The sequence below is a fragment of the Erinaceus europaeus genome, chromosome 8, assembly GCF_950295315.1.
Source record: "Erinaceus europaeus chromosome 8, mEriEur2.1, whole genome shotgun sequence".
NCBI lineage: Eukaryota > Metazoa > Chordata > Mammalia > Eulipotyphla > Erinaceidae > Erinaceus > Erinaceus europaeus.
The window spans coordinates 28,086,526-28,104,904 of NC_080169.1; the positions used below are offsets into that span (position 1 = coordinate 28,086,526).

General features: G+C 38.1%; 2 protein-coding genes across 2 annotated transcripts in view; both read right to left on the minus strand.

Moving 5' to 3' along the window:
- LOC103114303 (cytochrome b-c1 complex subunit 10-like) overlaps positions 1–18,379 on the minus strand; it is a 530,783-nt gene that overhangs the window by 79,479 nt on the left and 432,925 nt on the right. The gene's annotated exons all lie outside the window — the stretch shown is intronic.
- STK31 (serine/threonine kinase 31) overlaps positions 1–18,379 on the minus strand; it is a 115,019-nt gene that overhangs the window by 2,680 nt on the left and 93,960 nt on the right. The window contains exons 21-23 of the mRNA XM_007529046.2: positions 17,814–17,963; positions 6,210–6,332; positions 3,061–3,129 (exon numbers count right to left, since the gene is read on the minus strand). Coding sequence (XP_007529108.1) covers positions 3,061–3,129; positions 6,210–6,332; positions 17,814–17,963 — 342 coding nt within the window. The remainder of the gene's footprint in view (positions 1–3,060; positions 3,130–6,209; positions 6,333–17,813; positions 17,964–18,379) is intronic.

Genomic DNA, 18,379 nt, shown 5'->3' on the forward strand with positions numbered 1-18,379 from the left:
GGAGGCTCACTTCAATAAATGGTGCTGGGAAAACTGGGTTGTAACATGCAGAAGAATGAAATTGAACCACTTTATCTCACCAGAAACAAAAATCAACTCCAAATGGATCAAAGAGCTAGATGTCAGACCAGAAACAATCAAATACTTAGAGGAAAACATTGGTAAAACACTTTCCCACCTACACCTCAAGGACATCTTTGATGAATCAAACCCAATTGCAAGGAAGACTAAAGCAGAAACAAACCAATGGGACTACATCAAATTGAAAAGCTTCTGCACATCCACAAAAACTATTAAACAAACAGAGAGACCCCTCACAGAATGGGAGAAGATCTTCACATGCCAGACATCAGACAAGAAACTAATCACCAAAATATATAAAGAGCTCAGCAAACTTAGCACCAAAAAAGCAAATGACCCCATCCAAAAATGGGCAGAGGATATGAACAAAACATTCACCTCAGAAGAGATCCAAAAGGCTAACAAACATATCTGCTCTAGGTCACTGATTGTCAGAGAAATGCAAATTAAGACAACACTAAGATACCACCTCACTCCTGTAAGAATGGCATACATCAAAAAGGACAGCAGCAACAAATGCTGGAGAGGATGTGGGGACAGAGGAACCCTTTTACATTGCTGGTGGGAATGTAAATTGGTCCAGCCTCTGTGGAGAGCAGTCTGGAAAACTCTCAGAAGGCTAGACATGGACCTTCCATATGATCCAGTAATTCCTCTCCTGGGGATATACCCCAAGGACTCCATAACACCCAACCAAAAAGAGGTGTGTACTCCTATGTTCATAGCAGCACAATTCATAATAGCTAAAACCTGGAAGCAACCCAGGTGCCCAACAACAGATGAGTGGCTGAGAAAGCCGTGGTATATATACACAATGGAATACTATGCAGCTATCAAGAACAATGAACCCACCTTCTCTGACCCATCTTGGACAGAGCTAGAAGGAATTATGTTCAGTGAGCTAAGTCAGAAAGATAAAGCTGAGTATGGGATGATCCCACTCATCAACAGAAGTTGAGTAAGAAGATCTGAAAGGGAAACTAAAAGCAGGACCTGATCAAATTGTAAGTAGGGCACCAAAGTAAAAACCCAGTGGTGAGGGGTAGACATGCAGCTTCCTGGGCCAGTGGGGGGTGGTAGAGGGTGGGAGAGATGGGTCACAGTCTTTTGGTGGTGGGAATGGTGTTTATGTACACTCCTAGCAAAATGTAGACATATAAATCATTAGTTAATTAATATGAGAGGGGGAAAATCAGTTGTATGTCTCAAAGTTTCTCAAAACACAAACTGAATCTTTTTAATATATAGGCGGTGTATTTGATATGCAGACTCTCTTAAAAGCCTAGACCAAGTAGATTAGAAGCATCCAATAGCACAGCTATATACAAGATACTGGATACTGTACAGCAAACCATAACAAAAGGACTTTTCAAAGTTAACCCAATTAACAAATAATGTGATGATAACATTAACTATTGATTGTCTTTTTGAACCCTAAGACAGCAGAAACCTCACATCTCCACTATAGAGCCCCTACTTCCCCCAGTCCTGGAACCCTTGGATAGGGCCCACTTTCCCGTATTCCTCTCCCAATCCATACCAAATAATATTGCATCCGCTGATCACAACCTAACCAACGCAACGATTGCCACCTCAACATGCTTCACCTCAGACTGCGTCCAGAGACTTCACATGTGGAATGACAACCCTTCAGCTTCATTACTCGGGTGAGACCTTTCCTTTTATAGTACACTCTAATTTCATCTCAGGTAGTTCACTTTCTAACAAAGTCCCATAACCTAGATATACACCAGTTTCTGTGAGAGAGAGCTTATGTACACACGTATCCATAAACTACTGCAAAATATATACCTGAAAGCAGTAGTACACTAGAGTTTGCAGTGAGTACCTCCCTAACACTTCCTCTCCACTATTCCAAGCTTGGGATCCATGATTGCTCAACAAATTGTTTGGCTTCGTATGTTAACTCTCTTTTCAATCACCAGGTTCCAGATGCCACCAGGATGCTGGCCAGGCTTCCCTAGATTGAAGACCCCACCAATGTGTCCTGGAGCTCAGCTTCCCCAGAGACACACCCTACTAGGGAAAGAGAGAGGCAGACTGGGAGTATGGACTAACCAGTCAACGCCCATGTTCAGCAGGGAAGCAATTACAGAAGCCAGACCTTCTACCTTCTGCAACCCTCAATGACCCTGGGTCCATGCTCCCAGAGGTATAGAGAATGGGAAAGCTATCAGGGGAGGGGGTGGGATATGGAGATTGGGTGGTGGGAATTGTGTGGAGTTGTACCCCTCCTACCTTATGGTTTTGTTCATTAATCCATTCTTAAATAAAAAATTTTTTTAAAAAGTACAGTATATGTGGCAAAGTAATATTAGTGACAAATATGAAGGACAAAGAGGAAAGAAAGAAGATACAATCAGGTAATTTTCCTTTGTTTCATTTTTATGTGGTGCCAGACTTCAAATACATATGGATTTCAAGGATCATATGCATGACTTCTACCATTAAGTCACATTTCTGATTCTATTTTTTTTTAAATGACAGTGAGACAGTGAGTGAGTGAGTAAGTGAGTTGAGTGAGTATGTGTAGAAAGCACCATTCTACTCTCCATGGAATTCTTCAGTTTTGTGTCTTTACTGTTCTCATATGGTACCAGGGCTGAACAAAGTGCCTCACATACAAAGTAGGCACTTACCATTAGGGTCCATGGGAAATTTTTTAAATAGTGAAATTTTAATAGAAACTTAGAAGATATAGTAACAACTATTTTTCTTTAATTAGTAAGTTATTTGTATATCTTATAATACATAAAATTCAACATTATCCTCTCGCACTAATTGTCTAGAAGGAGCATAAGTAGTACACTTAGGATTTTTCAATAATTATTCATGATGAGAGCTATCTTACACTCTTACAAAAATTAGATGGTATCCTCAAGCATCTCGGTCTACATTAATGCTACACAATTATATAACATATTTCCAATCAGTGGATTACAAAAAAAGTTTACATACCAAGTGAAAATGATCCACTTTGGGGATACCATCTTCATTTGTCTCAAATTCCTGCTTTTGAACAGAAAGCTGTTAAAGAAAATGAGAATCAGTAAGTTCCCAGTATACCAAAACAGCAATCCACAGTACAGTTAAATTTGGAACTTTTCAAATTCTCGGGAGAAAAAAAATATTTCCTTAGAAGAAAGTACATTAGCTCTCGCAGGATAAAAAAGTAATAAAAATAGTTATAACATCCTATTTTAAACTACATCCTATTTTAACAACAACTGAACTACAATCACATAAACCATATACTTTTATTTATCCCCCTACAATCACTTCATTATAGATATCATGATTTACTTTATATATTCTGTTTCTTAATACTTAATACTTCTATCAGTATTTTTGGATTTCAGCTTTTATACTAGAATTGAAATCTACACCCCCTCCTCCCAAAATCAAAATCTTTCACAAGCAACCAGTTTTTGAAACTAAAGTTGAAGAATTTCTGTACACAATTATAAAAACACTTAATGTTAAAGCTGGGTGGTAGCACACCTGGTAGAACACACGTTACATAAGGATAAACAGGAAACCTGGGAGAACATATTTGCACACCGTATTTCTGACAAATGGTTGATATCAAATATCTATAAAGAACTTATACATCTCAACAAAAAGAAAAAGAACAACCCAGAAAAAGCAGTGAGCACAAGATATGAATAGACAGTTCACTAAATAAAAGATATAGGGGCTGGGTGGTGGCGCACCTGGTTGAGCACACATATTACAATGCACAAGGACAGGGGTTTGAGCTTCTGGTCCTCACCTGCAGGGGGAAAGCTTTGCGAGTGGTGAAGCAGTACTGCAGGTGTCTCTCTGTCTCTCTTTATCACCCCCTTCCCTCTTGATTTCTGGCTGTCTCTATCCAATAAATAAAGATAATAAAAAAAAGAAAAGATATAAATGGTTCACAGACATATGCAGAAAAGCCCCAATTCACTCATTACCAGAGAAATGCAAATTAACACCACATTGAGATACAAGGTAGGCACTTACCATTAAGGTCCATATTTTAATTTTTAATTTTTATTTATTTGTTATTGGATAGAGACAGAGAAATTGAGAGAGAAGAGGGAAATTGAAAGGCAGAGAGACAAAGAGACGCCTGCAGACCTGCTTCACCTCCTGTGAAGCAACTCCCCTGCAGGTGGGGAGCCGGGGGTTCAAACCGGGATCATAATCGGTCCTTGCACTTTGCACCACGTGCACTTAACCTGCTGCGCTACTACCCGACTCCCTAAGATCCATCTATTCTATGACTCCAGGAAACACCTAGCCAAAGGAAAGACAAACAGAAACTGAAAGTGATAGGCTGGATCAAGGAGCTCCAAAGCCAATGATGCCAAGAGAATAGAAATAGCTACTGAGGTATCAAATAAATTATACTTTCAAGCAAAGAAAGTAATAAGGTATTTATTTCTCTCCTACTCTACCTCCCCTTCCCCTTCTCAGTTTCTCTTTGTCCCTATCAAAAAGAAAAAAGGTGAGGGGGGCAGGGTGTGGCACCAAGAGAAGAGGATTCATGATACAGGCATTTAGTCCCAGAGGTAATCCTGGTGGCAATAAAAAATAATCAACAATGGAATAGTGACCTAGAATGAAGCCATAGGCAAGATGGAAGTAAATACAAAAGATTCCATCTCAACTAAATAAATAAATAAATGCACATTCTTCTCAGATGCACAGAGAACATTCACTGCTGGGACATAGACAGCCTTAGTAAATACGTAAATAATGAAATCATTTAAAAGTGTCTTTTCAAGGGCTGGTTGAACACACACCTGGTTGACATTACCATACATGATGACCTTGATGATCCATATTCAAGGCACCAGGACACATCTGCCATAGGAAAGCTTCATGAAAGGTAAAGTAGTATTTCCAGTGTCTTTTTCTCTCCCTCTCTATCCCTCTTTCCTCTCAATTTCTCTCTGCCTCTATCCAATAAAGTAAAAATAAATATTTTGAAAAATAGTCTTTCTGGATCATGATGTTAAAAATAAACCACAAGGGGGCCAGGTGGATGGTGCAAAGTGTAAGAATCAGCACAAGGATACTGGTTGGAACCCCTGGATTCCCAACTTCGGGGGCTGGGGGGGGGGTTGTCACTTTTCAAGTGGTGAAGCAGGTTATCTTTCTTCCCCTCCTTTCTCAACTTCTCTCTGTCCTATCCAACAACAACAATAGCAGCAACAGCAACAACAATGGAAAAAAGATGGCCACAAGGAGCAGTGGATTCGTAGTGCAGGCACCGAGCCCCAGCAATAACCCTGGAAGCAAAAAAACAAATAAACCACAAAAAGGAAAGAAATACCTCAACATGCTTATGAATAACCCTTACGTCATTGAAGAGATTTAAAATTATTTAGACAACTGGGCTCATCAGTTCAGGCTACTCAGAAGTGAAGGCACATACCACAGTACTGAAGCTTTCTCCAAAGTGAGAGAAGCCAGGCTCAAATCTGGCCCATGCACATGGCAAAGCAGGAGCACTATCATGGTAAGCTATTTTGCCAGCCCATGTCAATGCCCATGTCCAGCAGGGAAGCAATTATAGAAGCCAGAACCCCCACCTTCTACACCCCATAACAACCCTGGTCCATACTCCTAGAGGGATAAAGAATAGGAAAGCTTCCAATGGAGGGGATAGAATATGGAACTCTGGTGGTGAGAATTGTATGGAATTGTGCCCCTCAACCTGCAATCTTGTTGAACACTAATTAAATCAATAAAAAATAATGCTCACAATTCTTTTAAAAAAAATAAATTAAAAGAATTTTAAAAGGGGGAGATAAAACTACTAAAAATGTGCTAGTCTTCTATGTCCAGAGCAATATATTGAGAAAAAACACTATAAGATAAGCACTGTATGGTGTATTGCAGCAAAGTAAAGACTCTGGGGTTAAGGGAAGTGCTCAGGTGCTAGAAAGTGATGGAGGAGGAGGGCTATGTAGATATGTTACAAATGTACCAATTACTGTTATTTTACTGTCAACTGTAAACAATTCCCCCATAAAGGAAAAAAAAAAAAGATAAACACTGTATATACCAATATATATGTATATAAATTATTAATCTTTTTAAATAAAAAAATAACATACCCACAATAAAAGACAGCCATAAGCATACAAGTCAGAGCTTGGAGAAGCAGGCTTTCCTTTTTTTAATTCAGGTGATATCAGACTCAAGTCACCAACCATCATGTTCACTGAGGATCGCTGGCTCTATAAAAACAGGTTAGATATTTTAATTTTTTCAAATATTTTATTTAAACGAAAGATACAGAGATAAAGATACACAGAGAAAAATTAGAGCACTATTCACCTCTGGTTTAAGGTAGTGTTTGGGATTAAACCTAGGACCTGAAAGCCTCAGGCATGAAAGCCTTGCATAACAGACAAGCTGTCTCTCCCCGCCAAGTTTAATATTTTAATAGTAAAAAAGTTGGGGTTTCATTATGATACTACTACACATTGCATTAACAAAAAAAATTGAAATATTTTATTTCCTCTTACTTACAAGTATTGTACCAAATGTATATCAGTTGCTTTTAAAATCAGTCTCCAATGAGGATTGGAGGAACACTTTATGCCAGAGTTGAGCCGTGTTCTGGTATCTCTAACAACTCTCTCAACCATAAGTAACCACTTAAAAAATAAGATTAGTCTCATAAAATTACATGATTATTAAATTACATTTCATACTGTAGACTCAAATCAATTAAAATAAATTAAGTCCTCTGCTTCTTTAACTAAACATTTGCTAATTAAAGAAAAAAATGCATGTCATAAGGGTAGGATACTATGCTATTTTCTAACTTTGAAAATTCTAAAATAAAAAATACTTATATTTGGAAACGTACTCTGTGACAAAAGCTATCCCGTAAATCAACATTCCCTCAATAAAGTGAAATTGGGGGGAAAAAAACCTTTCATTTTATGCAACTGCTTCCAGTGCCTTTTTGTTTGCTAAATAAAATGCTGCCTAGCCCATGAATTGTATAATAAAGTCAAATAGACCTTAGAAAAGTAAAAAATAAAACCCAGTTTAAGTAATACTTTTCTTCTTTAATGGCCATTTCTAGCTCTACCTTTTTTCTAAAGTGTCAAAGGATATCAGTAGTAAGAACACAGACTCTGGATTCTAGGAGATCTTATCTACAATTCTAACACTTCCACTTACATGTTCTATAACCTTGGGTTTTAACTTCTTTGAATCTAATCTGTGACAAGGTAATAATATCTACATTACAGAGCCATTGTAAAGATAGAGAAAATTACATGGTGTTAATTTCCTCTTATGTTTTTAATGTTACTATTCAGAATGTATACCAAAAAGCAGCAGCAACTTCACCCTCTGGGAGCTTGTTCAAAATGCAGAATCTACATTCCAGAAACAATGAATAAAATTTTACATTTTAACAAGATTTCTGGGTGTTTCTAATATACTGTAAAGTCTGAAAAAGCCATGATACTGCTTTTCAAAGTTTTCTTCATAATTAATCTGATAGTATGAAAAATGGAACAAAGGACTAATTCAATCAACATTTCAGAATGAGTAAGATGAAACTTAAAACAATCTTGGGATAATAATAGCTGAAAACAGTATTAAAGAAGAAAGGGGTCCGGGTGTTGGTGCACCCGGTTGAGTGCACATATTACAGTGCACAAGGACCCAGGTTCAAGCCCCCCGGTCCCCACCTGCAGGGGGAAAGCTCTGCAAGTGGTGAAGCAGTGCTTCAGGTGTCTATCTCTTTCCCTATCACCCCCTTCCATCTTGATTTCTGGCTGTCTATCAAATAAAATAAAGATAATAAAAAAGCTTTTAAAAAAGAATTGTTAAGAGTGATCATAATGGGCTACCCATCAGCTGGGGCCCTTAGTCAGACAGTCCTGAGATTCCCAAACAGACATGATGGGCCAAGACCTCAAATAAACCCTCTCTCCATTGTTACCAGTCATCTCTATCAGGAACAACAAAATAGATCTACTTGTGGGCGCCCCATAGGACCTTGCCTTCAACTTGAATTAACAATGGTAGAGAATGTTCCATGCTACCCCTGAGAAAGATGGGTCGATATTGAGGCAGCATGGAATGTTCCTACTGATGACCACAGAATGTGAGCTCAGATCTACAGGGATGCAGAGTTAACATAGGCTCCTAAGCTGAATATGGGCCCCAGACCACATCAAATAGATGGGGTTTACAGTCAACAATATTTATACCCCTTTCCCATATTATGGAGCTACTCTCTTCCCTGACTCAGCTTTCTGTTCCTTTTCCAGCCATGACATCATCTCCCCCAAACAATAACTTGGATCCACCAGCATATCAGATTTCAGGCTCAGGGGAAAAAAGAAAAGGAAAAAAAAAAAAAAAAAAGCTAGTATAGCCACTAGCCTTTTGGAATATAACTAAAATATGCCTACTAGATATCTACAAAATGGAGAATCCCCCAACTCTTCATCTTTATTACTCTAGCCTTTAAGTTCATGACTGATCAACAATTAGTTTGACTTTATATGTTAACACTCTTTTTAGCCACTAGGTTCCAGATGCTAGCAGGATACTGACCAGACTTCCCTGGACAGACGACCCCACCACTGTGTCCTGCAGCTCCGCTTCCTCAGTGCCCCAACATACCAGGGAAATAGAGAGACAGGCTGGGAGTATGGATCGACCTGTCAACGCCCATGTTCAGTGGGGGAAGCAATTACAGAAGCCAGACCTTCCACCTTCTGCATCCCACAATGACGCTGGGTCCATACTCCCAGAGGGATAAAGAATAGGAAAGCTGAGGGTTGGGAGGTAGCACAGCAGGTTAAGTGCACCTGGCCCAAAGCACAAGAACCGGCTTAAGGATCCCGGTTCGAGCCCCTGGTTCCCCACCTGCAGGGGAGTCGCTTCACAGGCGGTGAAGCAGGTCTGTAGATGTCTTACTCTCCTTCCACTCTGCATTTCTCTCTGTCCTATCCAACAACAACAACAACAATAATAACTATAACAATAAAACAACAAGGGCAACAAAAGGAAATAAATAAAAATTTTAAAAATATATTTAAAAAAACAAAAAAAGAATAGCAAAGCTCTCAGGGGAAGGGATGGGATATGGAGTTCTGGTGGTGGGAATTGTGTGGAGTTGTACCCCCTCTTATCCTATGGCTTACTCAATGTATCTTTTTTATAAATTAATTAATTAATTAATTAATCAGAACGATCATAATGGAATGCTCAAATTGGTGTACCTAATTGCTAGCAACTTTGAAAACTTTATTTTCTTAGAATATTATCTAAATTTTCAGATAGTAAATTAATGTGACAAGATAAATATTTTAGCAAATGTGCTTTGTGTAAATTCTCCACAATCCAGCATTTCTTTATACTCATCTCTTTGAGCTAGCTAGTATATGAATACCATTGAGATTATATATAAGCAAGCACATGACCCTATGACTTACAGTTGACCAAAGTATAAAGCATTATGAATTTTACTACTCAAAACCGAACTTCTCATACATCAAAAAGGACAGCAGCAACAAATGCTGGAGAGGCTGTGGGGACAGAGGAACCCTTTTACATTGCTGGTGGGAATGTAAATTGGTCCAGCCTCTGTGGAGAGCAGTCTGGAAAACTCTCAGAAGGCTAGACATGGGCCTTCCATATGATCCAGTAATTCCTCTCCTGGGGATATACCCCAAGGACTCCATAACACCCAACCAAAAAGAGGTGTGTACTCCTATGTTCATAGCAGCACAATTCATAATAGCTAAAACCTGGAAGCAACCCAGGTGCCCAACAACAGATGAGTGGCTGAGAAAGCTGTGGTATATATACACAATGGAATACTATGCAGCTATCAAGAACAACGAACCCACCTTCTCTGACCCATCTTGGACAGAGCTAGAAGGAATTATGTTCAGTGAGCTAAGTCAGAAAGATAAAGCTGAGTATGGGATGATCCCACTCATCAACAGAAGTTGAGTAAGAAGATCTGAAAGGGAAACTAAAAGCAGGACCTGATCAAATTGTAAGTAGGGCACCAAAGTAAAAACCCAGTGGTGAGGGGTAGACATGCAGCTTCCTGGGCCAGTGGGGGGTGGTAGAGGGTGGGAGAGATGGGTCACAGTCTTTTGGTGGTGGGAATGGTGTTTATGTACACTCCTAGTAAAAATGTAGTCATATAAATCACTAGTTAATTAATATGAGAGGGGGAAAATTAATTGTATGTCTCGAGGTTTTTCAAAACACAAACTGAATCTTTTTAATATATAGACTGTGTAACTGATATGCAGACTCTCTCAAAAGCCTAGACCAAGTAGATTAGAAGCATCCAACAGCACAGCTATATACAAGATACTGGGTACTGTACAGCAAACCCTAACAAAAGGACTTTTCAAAGTTAACCCAATTACCAATTAATGTGATGATAACATTAACTATCGATTGTCTTTTTGAACCCTAAGACAGCAGAAACCTCACATCTCCACTATACAGCCTCTACTTCCCCCAATCCTGCAACCCTTGGATAGGGCCCACTTTCCCGTATGCCTCTCCCAATCCATATCAAATAATATTGCATCTGCCGATCACAACCTAACCAACGCAACGATTGCCACCTCAACATGCTTCACTTCAGACTGTGTCCAGAGACTTCACATGTGGAATGACAACCCTTCAGCTTCATTACTCGGGTGAGACCTTTCCTTTCATAGTATACTCTAATTCCATCTCAGGTGGTTCACTTTCTAACAAAGTCCCAAAACCTAGATATACACCAGTTTCTGTGAGAGAGAGCATATGTTCACACGTATCGATAAACTACTGCAAAACATATACCTGAAAGCAGAAGTACACTAGAGTTTGCAGTGAGTACCCCCCTAACACTTCCTCTCCACTATTCCAAGCTTTGAGTCCATGATTGCTCAACAATTTGTTTGGCTTCATATGTTAACTCTCTTTTCAATCACCAGGTTCCAGATGCCATCAGGATGCTGGCCAGGCTTCCCTGGACTGAAGACCCCACCAATGTGTCCTGGAGCTCAGCTTCCCCAGAGACCCACCCTACTAGGAAAAGAGAGAGGCAGACTGGGAGTATGGACTAACCAGTCAACGCCCATGTTCAGCGGGGAAGCAATTACAGAAGCCAGACCTTTTACCTTCTGCAACCCACAATGACCCTGGGTCCATGCTCCCAGAGGGATAGAGAATGGGAAAGCTATCAGGGGAGGGGGTGGGATATGGAGATTGGGTGGTGGGAACTGTGTGGAGTTGTACCCCTCCTGCCCTATGGTTTTGTTAATGTATCCTTTCTTAAATAAAAAAGAAAAAAAAAAACTGAACTTCTCAGATAATAAAATGCTGGCAAGGATGTAGAAAAAGTATATAAATAATGCAGTTTGGGGAGAATACATTCTGGGTCTTCAAAAAAATTGGAAGAGCCAGATATAAACAGTTCACCAGGTATGGCACACACAAGACCTAGGTTCAATCACAGGCACCACATGGGAGTAACACGGCACCAGGGTAAGCTCTTGTTCTGTGGTGTCTCTCCTTCTCTTGGTCTATCTGTATGAAAAAGCAGCCTGGCTGTGGGTATGCATTAACTGGACAATATCCATGCCCACCAGAGAAGCACTTATAGAAGCCAGAACTCCTTTCTTCTGCACCCCAAAAAGAATTCTGTCCATACACTCAGAAAGGAGTTAGGGGAAGATGACCAGAGAGCTTTGAACCGCAATTCCATTGGCCCAGAATGTTTATGAGCAGGAATATTTGTTTTTATACCACAGAGAGGAGAGAATCTGGAAAACACCAAATGAGGTCAAGCACTGTTTCTCTTATCTGAGAGTGAAGAGAAAGGACACCCAGAGGGAGAGGTATAGGTGTGAAAGGAAGTGAAGGCAGAGCCATAGAAGTGAATAAAAATAGGCAAATATATATATATATATATGCATATGTATATATACATATGCAAACCACCATCTACGGCCGTGGTAGTTTCCATTGGAGGGGGATGAGGGCACAGAGCTCTCTGGTGGTGGGAATGGTGTGGAATTATACTCCTATTATCTTATAATTTTGTAAATCACCAAAATTAAAAGATTTTTTAAAGCAGCCTGGGAGTAGTAAAATCACACATACCTAGCTTCCCCACAAAAAAATGATAAATAACAGAAATGAAAACATGTACATTAGTGTTCATAACAGCATTATTTTAAAAAAATGGTGATAACACATATGCCTATTTACTGATGAATACAAAATTTCAATTCTCACAACAAATTATCATTTGGAAGTTTTTTTAAAGCACTTAAATACAGATGTATACTACAACACGAATAAATCCTGTAAACATAGTAAGTAAAATAAGCCAACCATAAAATTCACATAATATTCTATCTGTAGAAAATGTTATCCTACTTATTGTAAACCCAGAGAGACAAAAACTGTATTAGGGACTGTATGAAGGAGAAAACACATAAAAGATGGCTAAATAGGAAGAGCTGGTGTTTAGCTCATACAGAGACTGCAAGAAATCTACTGCAAAAATAATCCTAAAGTCTATTGAAAAGAATAAAGTCAGGGAATCCAAGACAAGAAAAGAGTTGAAGAATCAGAGAAATGCATCAGTCAGATTAAAAATGCAAGCACTGGGTAGAAGACTGCAAATCAAAGGAGATTTTAATTTTTTTTTTCACCAGAACACTGCTCAGCTCTGGCTTATGGTAGCATGGGGGATTGAATCAGGGACCTGAGAGCCTCAGGCATGAAAATCTGTTTGTATCAGCATTATGCTATCACCCACATCCAATTTTTTTTATTAAGGGGGTTAGTGATTAAAAGGACATTCATAAACACGTGAGTATAAGTTGTTTATGGATCAGGTTACCAAAATTCTCTTCTGCCTCTCCCTTCCCTTCCTTCCCTAGAGTCCTATGCTTTGGTACAATACACTATGTCCAGTTCATGTTTCACTTTTGTATTTTTCCTCCCTTGCCCTATTTGTTACGTCTTGCTTGTAGGTGAGATCATTTGGTATTCATTCTTCTCTTTTTGGCTTATCTCCCTTAATATGATGTCCTTAAATTCCAATCAAGATGCTGCAAAGGAGATGATTTCATCATTTTTAACAACTGACTAGTAGTCCATCATGTAAATATACTACTTTTTTTTTTTGTCTAGTCATCTGTTGAACATACGATTTGCTTCCAAGTTTTGGTGATTACAAATTGTGCTACTGTGAACACAGGTATGTAAAGTTCTCTTCTGATAGGTGCTTTTGTTTCATTTAGATAAATCCCTAGGAGAGAAACTGCTGGGTCATATGGTAGGTCCACTTTTAGTGTCTGGGAATTCTCCAAACTGTTTTCTACAAGGGTCAGACCAATATAAACTCCCACCAGCAGTGCAGAAGTGTACCTTTTTCCCCATATCCTCTCCAACACATGATGTGTCTTTTCCAATATAAGACATCCTCAAACATGTAAAGTTGATTTTCAGTGTTGTCTTTACTTTCATTTCTCTGATAGTGACTTGAAGTACCTTCTCATGTGGCCCTCTGGATCTCTTCCTAATGAATTTTCTGTCTATGCCATCACCCCATTTTATAATGGGATTGTTTACTTGTTTAATGTTGTTTACTGAGCTCTTTGTATATTTTGGTTATTAGTCTTTTATCTGAAGTATATTGTGTAGAGATCCTCTCCCAGGGACTGGGCAGTGGCACACATAGTTAAGCGCACATAGTGCCATGCCTAAGGACCCAGGTTCCAGCCCTCATTCCCTACCTATAGGAAGAGACACCTCATGAGTAGTGAAGCAGGTCTATAATTATCTCCTTTCTTTCTCCCTTTCAATCTCTCCTCCCCCTCAAAAAGGAAGGAAGGAAAAAATAGCACTGAGAGTGGTGGATTTGTAGTCCCAGTATTAGGCCCTAGCAGTAACCCTGGAGGCAAAAAATAAAATAAATAAACAAAAAAGACCTTCTCGTGCCCTATAAGGTGTCTTTCTATTAGGGCAGTAGTACTCTTTCCTGTGCAGAAGATCCTCAGTTTGATTTGGTCCCAATGATTTTTGTTTTCTTTGCTGGAGGATTTGAATCTTTGAAAATATTTCTGAAGCATAAATCATAATGTGTTCTGTTAATGTTTTCTTCTATATATCTGATAGATTCTGGTTTAGTGTCCACATCTTTAATCTACCTGGAGCTGACCTTTGTACACTGTACCACTCCTGTGGAAAAAAAAAAAAAAAATATATATATATATATATATATATATATCTTTGTATGGGTGTATTTACTTCCTTTGCATATATCCCTACAAGACTTTTTGGTGAGTCTATCCAGGAGTTTGTCAATTTTGTTTATCCTTCAAAAAACCAGCTCTTGCCTCACTGATCTCTTATGTTTGTTTGTTTGTTCCCAATGTTGTTGATTACTGCTCTGATTTTTGTTATTTTGCTCTTTCTGCTTGCTTTGGGTTTCCTTTGTTCCGTTTCTAGTATGTCCAGGTTTGAAGTTAGGTAATTTTAGTTTTTTTCTTTTCCTTATTTTCTAATGTGTTCTTATATGGTTATCAATTTCCCTCTTAATACTGGGTTAGCTGTGTTCCAAATATTCCGGCAGCTTGTTTCATTTCCATTTGTTTACAAGAGCATTTTAATTTCCTCTTTCACCCAATAATTGTTAAGTAGTGTACTACTGAGATTCCGTATTGGGTTTGTTTGTTTTTTTTCTCTAACTTCCTGTTTGCTGCTGAATGTTAATTCCACTGTGGTCTGAGAAAATACTTGAGATAATTTTAAAGCTCCTGAACTTACTGACATTATCTCTGTGGACTAGTACATGATCTATCCATGAGAATGTCCTATGTGGATTTGAAAAAAATATATATTCCACTCTTTTGGAATGAAAAGCTCTGAAGATACTTGTAAACTATCCATTTCTTCATTTATCCATCTCATTTCTTTACTGATTTTCTATCTGGTTGATCTGCTTGAGAGTGGGAAGTTAAAAGCCCATACTATTATTGTGTTATCAATGTACTTTCTCAGGTGATTCAGTAACCACTTTACATATGTTGCTGCCCCCTTGCTTAGAATGCAGATGTTGATTATCCTGAGCTCTTCTTGGTCAGCTGATCTCCTAAGCATTATGTAGTGATCGTCCCTGTCTTTTATTGCTTTAATTATTTTAAGTCCATTGTACCATATATGAGTATGGCTGCCCCTGCTTTTTTATATCCTCTCACTTTAAACCTATTTGTGTCCTGTTGAGTCAAGTGGATTTCCTACAAACAGCATATAGTTGGCTCATGTTTCTTCATCTACATTCCTACTCTACCTTTTAATGGGTGAGTTCAGACCATTAACATTTAATGAAATTACATATTTAAAATGCTTCAGTGCCATTATTTTATATGGGTCTTAAATATTCTAGTATGTTGTGTGTTTGCTTTTGTAAGAGTCCCTATAGAATTTCCTATAAGGCTGGCTTGGTTGTAATTAACTGTTGAAGCTGTTCCTTTGCTGACAATGTTGTTATTCTTCCAATTCGAATGAGAGTCTAGCAGGGTAGAGTATTTGGTTGGCAGTCTCTCTCATTTAGCAGTCAATAGATATCTTGTCACACCCTCCTGGTTTTTAGGGTAGTAAACATAGTATTAAAACAAAAATGGATACTCAGACTAACAGAAAAGAACTGAGAGCTCAGAAATTAACATATACATATATGGATACCTAACATCTGACCAAGGGGCCAAAATAGTTCAGAGGGGAAAAGAGAGCCTTTTCAAGAAATGGTGCTAGGAAAATTAGACAGTCACATGCAGAAAAATGAAACCAGATCAACTCTTAACATCATGGACTAAAACTAACTAAAAAATACATTAAATGTCTGGATATTAGAACTGAAACTAAAAAATACATAAAAGAAAACATCAGTGAAATACATTGGGATCTTAACATCAAAGATGTTATTTGGAGACTCATACCTAGGAGCAAGTTAAACAAAACAAGAACAAATAGGGACAACATCAACTAAAAAACTTTGACCCATCAGAAGGATAAACAGACAAACAGAAAATGAAAGAGAGCAGTTGCACAAGACACATCTACAAGATATTGATGCCTAACATCTAGGAAGAAACTGTACAGTTAAATAAAATAATAACAATCCAAAAGAGTGGGCAAAAGATCTGAATATATAGTTATCTAAAGAAGAGATTCATATGGTCAACAGATATATGGGGGGGGTGATCCATTTCACTTATCAGTAGACAACTGACTACCATCAACAAAAAAGTAAATGACAAATGTTGGTGAGAATATGGAGAAGAGAGAACTCTGGTACATTGTTGGTGGGAATGCAAACTAGTGCAGCCCCTTTGGAAAACAGTAAGAAGAGTCCTCATGCAAATAACTATGAAGATAACTTTATGATCCTGCAATACTACTCCTAAGCATAAAGACATGAACACACTGACTCAAAGGAACATATGCACCCCTATCTTCATAACTGTTCTTTTCGCAACAGCTAAGGAGTGGAAGCAACCAAATGTTCATCAACAGGTAACTGGAGATAGAAGTTATAGGACATGGGATAGGGCACATGTATCCATAAGTTAGAGGAAAATTTATACCTAAAAGTAAACGTGTGCAATAGTCTGCAATGACTAAGTGCAGCAAGCAAGTAGAAAAACCTTTTAAAAGACACCAAATAATCAAAAAGACACCAAATAATCAAATATTAATCAAATGTTTTCTTAGACCTAGATACCCTCCTTCACCTATTTCACTTCCCTCAATCACCCTAAGTCTAACCTTGTCAGATAAAGTAAGGATACAAAAAGTTGGACTCGGGGAAGAGACTGGCACACCTTAATGATGACTCTTTTGATCACTACCAGACCACCCCATCATCAGGGCTCTATCAGAGAATTCTGGGATTCCTACACAGATATTATGGACCTAGACCTCTAATAGACCCCTTTCTCCACCATCACTGGTCATCTCCATCAGGAATAATATCATAAACCTTCTTGTGGGCCTCTATAAGACATTGCTCTCAATGTAGAATAACAGTGATAGAAATTGCCCCACATTCCACAGGGAGGCTAGGTCAATGTACTCTGCCACTCAAGGAAGACTGGTCTTGAAATGAGTGCAGCCTAGAATGTTCCTAGCTATGACCATGGAATGAGAGCTCAGACTCACAGGGACTCAGAGGTTACACTGGCTCCTGTGCTAAATATGAATAGACATGGGCCCTAGGTCAGATTGATGGGATTTACAGTTAACAGTATTTACTTTTCTCATATTTGGGAGCTACTCTCTGCCCTGATTCAGCTTTCTAGTCTGTTGACTGTAAAGCATTAATTCCCCATTAACCAAAAAAAAAAGAGATAGTCACTAAGTTGACCTTACATATTTTCTAGCGATTAAATGTTTTTAATGATGCTTAAATAATTTATTAATGTTGTCAATACTATTGACTGTTCTGGTTGCTAAGACTATGGTTACATATGAAACACAAATTTATTTATTCTTGTTATAATATCTTGTTGATCACTGATCACTGCTTATAGTATGTTAACTGAAAATGAAGATCTTATAATAAATTACCATATCATGTTGAAGTGATAAGCTTATTTCCCAGTAAAATTAAGTGAAATCTATAAACTATTTGTAAAATTACAGTAATTTACCACAGATTTGGTGAAGTCAAAATCTCCAACAATTCCTTGTTCACGATTTAAAGCAAATACATTGTTCTGATGAAGTGATCCATGAACTATGTCAGCTTTGTGTAATGTATGTAGGCCCTGGGCAACACCTTTCATAACCTTTAAAACTTCCTAAAGATAAGGACACAAGGAAAGAAATTAGAAAGTAGGTAAAATAAAATACTTTTCCAAACCTGAGTAAATCTTCCTCCAAATGAACCTTTACTAAGAAAACAACATGAAAAAATGTCAGACGTCCTGACTATGTACACGGTGACATTACACATATGATTTAAGAGACTATACTCTTTAAGACTAATAATTACTATAGATAACATCTAGAAAAGACTGACATACTGTTACTAGGTAGGAAGAATCAGAATATCCTTTATTTTTATTGTTATTGCTTACTCTTATTTACAATAGAAAGTAAAGCTCTAATGTAAGTATCTATCAATATAATACCAAAGCTATTACACACAATTTGCATGCAGCATAGCTTAATATTATAAGCACGGACCTTAGTATCAAAAAATATTAATTTCAAT